A 9,508-nucleotide genomic window follows, 5' to 3' on the forward strand; every position below is an offset into this window, starting at 1 on the left:
CCTTGCTGTGGTGCTGTCTACTGTCTGTAACCTGTCGCTCCTCATCAAGCCACCAGCACTAAGGAAGGAAGACCTCAAACTCAACCTGTGGAACTCTGCAGGTTAGAGTTGTAACTTGTTGGAGCATTAATTTTTTGTTTGAGCCTTTGTGAAATTGACTCAAATTCGTCTGCTGGCAGTTTTTCATTGAGCACATAAGGAAGGAAGAGGTATAGGTCAAACAGTATGTTCCAAGATACAAGTTACATGTTTGAGATCCTGTTGAAATAACAATGTAAACTATTTTTCCTGTTCAAGTTTTTACGTCCCCAGACTAAAACCTTCAGGAGAATTAACCTCAAGAACACATTGTAGCAACTGACATGTCGCATGACTACGTTTTGTATTGCAGCACCAAAGAAAATCCGCCCGCCCACCAAAGCCGACTGCCAAGGAGCAAGGAAGAAACGGGAACTCAGTAAGAAGTACGGCCTCGACACTCAAGGAGCTTTTTCTGCTGTTCGTCTTTGTGAATCGTCCTCTTCTACATCGCCCAGGCCAACAATGACCAAAATGTCTTCTACGAGACGCGCACACTGTCCACCACTGTTCTACGTGATCATGATAACGTAAGCAAGGGTTATGATCAGTTATTCCTTCTTGGACAGGAGTGTATATTGTTTGGGGTTGATCGCTGGGAGGGGGGGGGTTAGTTGATCTCCAAGCAGATGTTTGGGTGGCCGCAAAAGACTGTAACTGTATCAAATTTACCAGGCAGTATCCATTGGCTAACTGGTCACTCCTCTGCCCAATGGCTATACTGCAAGTTGCCTCTGTATGATCTGCTGGGAGATAAGTAATGTTATTGCATCTGCACAAAGTACATGTAGGTTGATATAAATTTGCAATACTGCATGACCTAATGTTCAATACCAGGTCTACTTGTATGGAGCAAGTACATTTTAATCTCCAATGCAAAGCTTCCAGGTGCACGTACATTGTACATGTAAGACAGAGGCTCACTACTCAAGTGTGTTGCATAGTACAAATTCCAGAGGAATTCTACAATTTTTTAAAACTGCTTATTTGGTACATACTACTTAGCATAAGTATCTAAGGCTTGCCACTCAGGTGTCATGAAAATTTGTTATTTTTGCATGCAGGTCAGGACTCCCGACCAGTTCTACATGTGGACTGAGGAGGTGCTGCTGCCGACCCTGTACCCCACCGCCTGGTACAATGGGAGGAAAATGAAGTTCTTGGACCGGCAGTTTGCACAGGACACCGAGTCCTTCCGTTTTGGCCCCCCTCGCTTGACGCAAGCTAGACGACGTCCAGGTAGTGATGATTTTCTTTTAATTCCCTTCTTTCATCTACCGGTGATTTTATATCAGGTAAACAGTGTGTTCCAGGAATTTAAGGTCTCTTATATCAATTTTTGCTTCACCTTCCACTATATATACAATACACAAAATGCCAGTAAATGTTTCTTGCTCCCTGTAGTAACTCTTTGAGACAACAATCATTGAGTGGATTATTAGTTGTTAATACTCATACGATTGTATATCCACCCAACCACTTCCAATCCTTGCCGCTTATGAGGACAAAATATATCCTCCTAAGTATTCTACTGCATAACCAACAAGCCCTATATATGCTGATTGTTTTCAATGCAGGTGCCACTACATGGAAGAATGGCGCAGGCCTCGGCTGGAGCCTGTCTGTGCAGAACATGTCCCATAGCTGCTGGCAATTCAAGGTTCCAGATCTTCCGAATCACCCCAACTACACTTTCAACTGCACCAACCACCACTCCCTGGAGCTGCCACTTAACCGCGACGCCGCTGTGTCGTTCTTCCGCGCCCTGAAGGACTCTGAATTTCTGGACAAGTACACAGTTTCCATGGCGATCGACATCAACTTCTACAACCCCAGCCTGAAGCTGTTCAGCGTCGTGCATATTGTCCTAGATCACTCCGGAATAGGGAATCTCGCGCCAACGGCTACAATCACTTCGTTTGGCCTGTTCCAATACGAAAGTGACGCTGACTTTATGAACTTGTTCGTACACGTCGTTTTCATGCTGCTTTTCTCAGCAATGGTGTACAAGGAGGCAAAATTGGTGAAAAACATGGGATGGAAGTATTTTGCCTCGGCCTGGAATGCCCTGGGATTCCTAAGCCTCGTCGGCACGGCAACAGTCATCTCTGTTTTCATCAAGCGATACACCGTGGCAGCTGATACACTTGCAATGATCGCCCAAACTAATGGTAAGCCCTATGCTTGACTATTATACATATTACAATATCAATGCCTTCTATCTAATTTTTTAGCATAAAGTTGATGAATTACATGTGGAAATGTTTAACTGTTCTCCAACTAAAAAATTGGACTTTTTGCCTGACCCGTTCAGTCATCTTCTGAGCTAACTATAATGATAGCAGTGACACAATAGCTGACTTTTTGCATGTGTGACATCAGTTGTTAAGAGTCACTAAGTTTGTTGAATTTGATATGTTGCACCTTTCTTGTCCCCGTTTGCTGTTGAAACCAATGCCAGAAGGAAAATTTTATACTCTGTTGTATGTTACCCCTTACATGAGTATCAAATATTTGAATTGAATGCTGTGCATGAGTGTTGACTCTTGATTCCTTTTTTTTTTAAATTTTTGAATGAACCAATAGGTGAGCTGGGGTTTGAACGTTTCGTGGACCTGACGACTGCTGCATGGTGGGGTGAGTGTTTCGCGCACGCCGTGGGCGTCGTTGTGTTTATCAACACCTTCGCCTTGCTTCGCGTTGTCCGCTTCAGCCAGACGATCGGCAAACTGCTGGCTCTTCCCGGCATCATGAAGGATGAGCTCCTCTCGTTCTTAGTCGTCGCTGCCATCGCATTCATGTCTTTCATCAGCGCAGGTATAAAAACCTTGAATGAATGAATGTTTTTATTGATTGAGTGAGTGAGGGAGTGAGTGAGTGAGCAAAAAAATGAATGAATGAGTGAGCAAATGAATGAGTGAGCAAATGAATGAATGAATGAATGAATGAATGAATGAATGAATGAATGAATGAATGAATGAATGAATGAATGAATGAATGAATGAATGAATGAATGAATGAATGAATGAATCACAGTAGTTTACATGTATACCATGGAAATAAGCGACATAACTCATACAGATCTACACCTTCAATATCATATCCTTGATTGCATTGTTCTCCATATGCAGCACTGGTTTTAGAATGTAAAATGATGAGCGATTGTTGAAGGCTAATAATAAGATTATGCATCTGTTGCTGTTTCAGGTTACCTTATCTTCAGGAGCCACCTGAAGTCTTACTCCAACTTGTACCACACAACCCTCGCTCTCTTCGAAATGATGCTTGGAAGGTAAAGTCTACGTCCACTTACAAATGTGTTTATGAGCTGGATAATCTGTATAGAACTTCTGATGCCTGTGGATCATGTTGTACAATGTAATTACTTCTGAAAACTTCTGGGGTGGAAGTATTGTTTTGGGCCAAGCTCTGGTTTAGGGAGGTGTATGTTTGGGTTCAAGAGTGGCAAAGGTTGCTAGAGAGTGGTAAGTGGTTTTGACAATTGAGATAGAAGATATCAGACTTTGTGAGTACAAAAAGGGAGCCCAATGAAAACACCTTTAACCACACCCAAAATAAGCTGAACTTCATGAGCCTAAACCTCTGCTTGGAGAGTAGAACTTTGTCTCATTGTCGACTTCATGTGTTTTCAGGTTCTTCGCCGGTGACATGCTGGAGGCTAACCCTCTCATCGGGCCCGTCTTCTTCTCCACCTTCATGGTCTGTATCTTCATCCTCCTCATGAACTGCCTCATGTCCATCGTCTGCGACGCCATTTCCGCCGACGTGGACGTCAACCACGATCATGAGCTCGCCGAGCACATTTGGAGCAGCGTCTGTGCCAAGCTGGGTCTGCACAGCCCTCCCAGTAAGGAGGTCCAGGAACCAGGTGATTATAATGCTAATCTCCAAGCAGATCATACGGTGGCAAGGCAGTATCCATTGGCCAGAGGAGTGTCCATTCTGGCCAGTGGATACTGCCTTGCCACCGAATGATCTGCTTGGAGATTAGGTCAATGTAATACATTTTATGTACATGTAGGTTATGGTTGGAAGAAATGGCCTGTCACTGAGTACTTATTAGTCTTTATGGGCTATGTGAAAATCAAATAAGTTTGCAATGACATTTACCTAAAACAGTGATATGGTCCTATGTGTTTAATATTATGATCACAATTGATTGAAATGAGACAATGATGATTGCTCTTACGTTGGCAATATGCAGAGAAATTTATTGAGGCTTGAAATGACTGCATAGGGTTACTAGTTCATTTTTGTGTGTAGACAGTTGCCTCCATGATCATGACTGTCATATCTTTGAGACCTTAGTACTTCCAACATTTCCTTTTGCACAGGTGAGCTGAAGCTGGAAAAGCTGCAAGAAAATCTGCGCATCATTCATGGGCAACTTGATGAAAGCCTGGACCTCTGCGACTCCTTACTACCTTCACGTCGTCGCGGCAACTTGGACGAGCCCAGCACTAGTTCTGCTCCTCGGTGTGAAGTAAAGATTGTCATCCAGCATGCTGAGGATGACTAACTTGGAGGCAAAACTTTGGTACGTTCTCTTGGTCACTTGAGACCTGCCAGAACCTGCCATCAGTAGAACATACTGTGCCTGCGCAAAACCTGTAAATGTAATGTATTATATTTATTAATATTGTGCATATACATGTACATGTATATAGCACTGTGGCAGATGTATTTATTATGAATTGAAGGATGACATATACTTATGTAAATAAGATGGACTTATTAAAGAGATTAGTACAAATGGAAGCAGTCACAATTTTTTTGTAGTTTATGTTATCAAATGGTCACATTTCAGATTTAGTAATTAAATGTAACCCTTGATGTAACCCTTAAGTTATGTCCTTAAAAAGTTGCATGGATTGTTTTAAATGAATTGTATGATTGTACACATTATGTAAATTTCCCATCATGTGTTTCAGTGATGTACTACTACTTTTATTTCAATGTTGATTTGAAATAAAGATTGATTTATTTCAAATGAATATTAATGGTTGGTTGGTTGGTTGGTTGGTTGGTTGGTTGGTTGGTTGGTTGATAGTTTGGTTGGTTGGTTGGTTGGTTGGTTGGATGTTTGAGATGTGGACTTAACGGCAGTATCGCCACAAAGAAATAAATGTTTATTCATAATTTAAGATTATGACAGAATGTAAAATAGACCACCTCGATCTGAATGTACACAATTTGTTAGATGTACTAGTAACTTGAGAAATCTCTGACTGTTGGCCTCCCTGACAGAAGTCGCTCTGTCTCGTCATACATTTAATATGTGAATAGGGTGCTGTAAAAGAAAACTAGCATATTTGCCCACTGAAAATAGAATATGGATTATAAGTAAATGAAAAACGATTATTATATTTCTCTCCCATACCTGTGGTGTGGTGTGGTGTGAAACAAAACAATAACACTGCCCTTTGGACATTGAACTGCCAGTTAATGGACAATGTACCAAGGTACAAAGTACATGGGGGAGGAGCTAAGAACAAAGGAGCACACTGACATGTGACGACCTGATTTGATCAGCTCACTGGTATTGTTTGGGGTTGCAGGTAGCAAAGTTTGTTTTGTATAGTCTGGAAATTACACAAATTTCAAGCGCAGGTAACTTGTTGCAAGTAAAGAAAGCACTTGGAGTGGTACCATGTTGTCATTAGCAGCAGTTTTGATCTTCCTCTCTGCATCGCTAGCAGGTAAGAAAATATTCCCAACTTTGTTCAACATCTGATAAAAGCATTTGATGTACTTTCATTTTTGCTCTTCTCGGCTGCCATTATGGATGATTCAGTGTGTGGGTGACAAATTCGATTCTGACTTTTTCCGTTCATTTTCTGTATGGGGTCCCTCTGATAGGACGTAAAATGGAAGTCCCGTGTTTTGAGGAGAGCCACATCTTGAGCAAGAGTTCATAATTAGAATTCGATTATTTATAGATGATGTCATCCATAAAACTTATACTTGTTGTGGCCTGATCATGATACAAATTTACACAGAACAACAACCTGATGTCTTTACCATTTGCGGGAAGCTGTCATCATCCCAATGTCGAGTGCTTAAAAGGCGGTTTGTCTCCAGCACACCTGTCGCCGTCAAGTATTATCTCCACACGCGTCAAAACAAAGAAACTCCGATAGTTCTGGAGGGCAAAAATCCCGACCTGAGTGGCACCCCCTTCCGCAGTAACCGCCCAACCAAGTTTATCATCCATGGGTTCAACAGTCAGGGTGATGTTCAGTGGATTGTGGACATTGCCAATGAACTGCTGATAGCGGTTAGTTGGCTATCATTATAAATCAGTCAATTATTCAATGATTATCATTAAAACATCAGTTCTAATATAGTCAATGGTTTACCTGTAGTGATGTCAATTTCATTGATATGGTAAGTAATTGAACTTTGAATTTTCTTCTTTATCCAAAATATTATCTATTTGATGATGAGGTTGTATAGCATCATATGGATGAAACAAAATCAAATTAAAGTAGATTATAAGACTTTAAGTTAGTATTTCTCTTTACAGGAGGATCTGAACGTATTTGGAGTGGACTGGCAGAAAGGAGCTAGCCCGTTAGGTGGAATCAATTATTTCAAGGCAAAGAAGAACTGCCGGAAGGTTGGGCAGGTGCGTGGATCAATTCCTTATGTGGTCCATGTTATTATATATATTGTCTGCCTTTCACAGCAATGTTAACATTATGCCAACAGTATGATTTAGTCAGGCTTGAGGCAAATCAAAGTTCTTACTCTAAACTGTGCCTAATGGTATCAAATCCTACCTCTTTTGGCATAGGACTAAAGATCAGGCATAGTTCTGGATACAATACTTCACGCATACACAATACGCTCCCATCCTCAAGCCAAGACAGGACTACATGTACAAAGCTTTGGCATTCTTTTTTGCTTTAACTTGATAATTTTTTCTATGATTGTTACAGACTGTTGGAAACTTTGTGCGCCAGCTGGGACAACCCGGAAGTATGATCCACATCATCGGTCATAGCCTCGGAGCTCATGCTGCGGGGTTTGCTGGGAAGACTACACAGTCGGCAGGATTCACGATTGCACGAATCTCCGGTATTTTTCATGTTGTTGATAATTATAATTTTGTGTTTGAATCATGTGTTGGAGTTTGTCAATGTCAATGTGTTGGAGTTTGAAAACCATGTCAGTCATCTGACTGATGATATTGAAAAAAAGATGACACTTGGCAATATTTGTCAAAGAAGCTGAACTACCGACTCTTTATTTGAACAGGACAGAATAATTTCATTGCCTTCTGAAAGTTGGCTTTAGTGCCTAGCTGTTTTGGCTTATTATGTGCTGTTATTACGCCATTCCATCAGGCTTAGACCCAGCAGGGCCCCTTTTCAAGATCTCTCGCCCCACGAAGAGGTTGGACAAGGGTGACGCCACATTTGTTGACGTCATCCACACAGATGCTCACTGGTATGGGAAACGAAAGCCACTCGGACATGTTGACTTCTACCCAAACGAAGGATGGAACCAACCTGGGTGTGGAGGTGAGTTTTTCTAATTTAAAGTCTCTTCCTAAAGCTGGAGTCACATTTCCAATGGGGCCTGCTCGGTGTATATGCTGACTGGCATCATGAAGCCGAGCGTGAGCCAGCTGTCAGGGTTCCTTTAGGGTCATTTTGCAGCACAGATTGCAATATATTAGTATGGAAGATTTTAGATGGTTTGGAAAGACAAGGGGTATCATCCAGGGACATGTTTTTTTTGTAATAAGTCTGGAATCAGTTCTTGACTTTTAGGTTTTTGTTTACTTGAACGTTAACATTTTTACAAGTCTGGAACCGGTCCAGGGAACCAGTACACAGCACTAGTATTTTGGGATGTTTGTTAGACTTCCCTGTAGATCAACTAACCGCCTGCAGCCATGGTCGGGCTTACGAATTCTACAATGAGTCCATCAACTCAGCTTGCCAGTTCCTGGCTTACCGCTGTCCGGACTGGTACACTTTCATCGTAAACCGGGAGCAATGTGACTATTGTGACCATAGCGGTCTAAATGGGTAAGGTTTCATTTATGTACCAAGAAGATTTCTTTAAAACATGTTTTTTATGTGTTTAAAATTTGCTTGTTATTCATCAAACATAGCTCAAGAGTCAATGGATGGTATGCCTTGGGTGGTACCATAAGGTCAACAGGAACTGTGTTATTGTATGAAACATTGTGTAATACCAGTGAGATTAGTTGCATCATACAATCATATTAGATATGAGCAACAACCTATTCTAGTATAATGTAATTCAATTGGGTATTCATTTTGGATTATACAATTCATTTCCAATACCAAGTGTCATTCTAAAAAAACCAAATCTCAACCTGAAAGTCTGACATCTCAAATTTCTTGTTTAAGTTGAGACACATGTTTGTTTCCTTTCTTTCACAGTGCCTGCTCAGTAATGGGGTATCATTCCATCAACTATCCAGATTCACAAGGCAGCATGTACCTGGTGACAAAGCACCTCCCTCCCCCCCACTGTGGTAGGGAAAGTACCTTTTTTCCTTCAAATATCAATCCTGTAAAGACTAAAAGAAAAGGGAATTTCTTTCTATTTCATCTTTTTAGTAAGAGCCCGACATTGGTAAGTTGCAATTATTAAGATACTTGCAAGCTAGTCACATTCACCTACAAACTGGCATGTGTGTGTAGGAATAGGAGATGAGGAGGACTTGCAGAAATAAGTGAAGACAGACATCCACAAGAGTTGGCGTGCAGCAATGGAAGTGAACTTTATTCAGCTTAGTCAGTCCTAACAGTGTACATTGCAAACATCCAATAATAACAAATCCCATAAACCCGGTGAATGCTACCCAAAACCTTCTGTCCCAAAAGTAATTAATGTGTGCTATATATTGTATTTTACACCAGTGTCAGAGACCAGTAGACAACAGAGCACTACGCAGTGCTTGCAGTCCCTGGGGCCAGACATGCGGCAGCAGATATGGGACCATGTGGACTCCATCGCCGACATGAAGGAGATGGGGAATTTGGAAGATTTCTGCAGGTGACCTTTCGTTTATTTTTACTAATTGCCTTCCACTTGTTAATACTTGCCTGGTGCACGACATTATATAATTTTCCGGGCATTGTGGAGCAAAAATCCAGATGGTACCCACTGCAGGCTAACCTGTTACCGTCTCAGAGTTGTAGTGAGTTTGAGTTGGTACAATTCTTTCTGTCACAAGGTGGGCGGGTAGTGTACGTAGGATGCTGCCAGTGATGTGTTCTGGTATAGGGAGTCCTTAATATATGTCTGTATGGACTGCCACAGGTTTGCTCAAGTTGTATTCTCGGACTAGCCTGGGTACCATCCTGGTTAGTTTACGTCCGCTCCTACAGTCGCTACCACCAACCAGTCTGGGATCGCTTCCGTA

General features: G+C 41.6%; 2 protein-coding genes across 3 annotated transcripts in view; both read left to right on the forward strand.

The window, feature by feature from the left end:
• The window catches only part of LOC109475159, a 28,519-nt gene extending 23,814 nt beyond the window's left edge, over nucleotides 1-4,705 (forward strand). Inside the window, 9 exon segments of the mRNA XM_019775692.1 lie at nucleotides 392-465; nucleotides 467-514; nucleotides 516-608; nucleotides 1,143-1,317; nucleotides 1,656-2,249; nucleotides 2,665-2,895; nucleotides 3,286-3,370; nucleotides 3,732-3,967; nucleotides 4,434-4,705. Coding sequence (XP_019631251.1) covers nucleotides 392-465; nucleotides 467-514; nucleotides 516-608; nucleotides 1,143-1,317; nucleotides 1,656-2,249; nucleotides 2,665-2,895; nucleotides 3,286-3,370; nucleotides 3,732-3,967; nucleotides 4,434-4,618 — 1,721 coding nt within the window. The 3' untranslated portion in view covers nucleotides 4,619-4,705.
• Nucleotides 4,706-5,491: 786 nt separating this feature from the next.
• LOC109475308 (pancreatic triacylglycerol lipase-like) overlaps nucleotides 5,492-9,508 on the forward strand; it is an 11,063-nt gene continuing 7,046 nt past the window's right edge. The window contains exons 1-8 of one of the 2 annotated variants that reach the window (XM_019775923.1): nucleotides 5,492-5,798; nucleotides 6,099-6,376; nucleotides 6,626-6,727; nucleotides 7,041-7,179; nucleotides 7,449-7,625; nucleotides 7,970-8,138; nucleotides 8,520-8,614; nucleotides 9,003-9,138. In XM_019775923.1, coding sequence (XP_019631482.1) covers nucleotides 5,750-5,798; nucleotides 6,099-6,376; nucleotides 6,626-6,727; nucleotides 7,041-7,179; nucleotides 7,449-7,625; nucleotides 7,970-8,138; nucleotides 8,520-8,614; nucleotides 9,003-9,138 — 1,145 coding nt within the window. In that variant the 5' untranslated portion in view covers nucleotides 5,492-5,749. The remainder of the gene's footprint in view (nucleotides 5,799-6,098; nucleotides 6,377-6,625; nucleotides 6,728-7,040; nucleotides 7,180-7,448; nucleotides 7,626-7,969; nucleotides 8,139-8,519; nucleotides 8,615-9,002; nucleotides 9,139-9,508) is intronic. The other variant, XM_019775924.1, reaches the window with a different exon arrangement.

Source organism: Branchiostoma belcheri, unplaced genomic scaffold, assembly GCF_001625305.1.
Source record: "Branchiostoma belcheri isolate BF01 breed outbred unplaced genomic scaffold, Haploidv18h27 scaffold33, whole genome shotgun sequence".
NCBI classification, from domain to species: domain Eukaryota; kingdom Metazoa; phylum Chordata; class Leptocardii; order Amphioxiformes; family Branchiostomatidae; genus Branchiostoma; species Branchiostoma belcheri.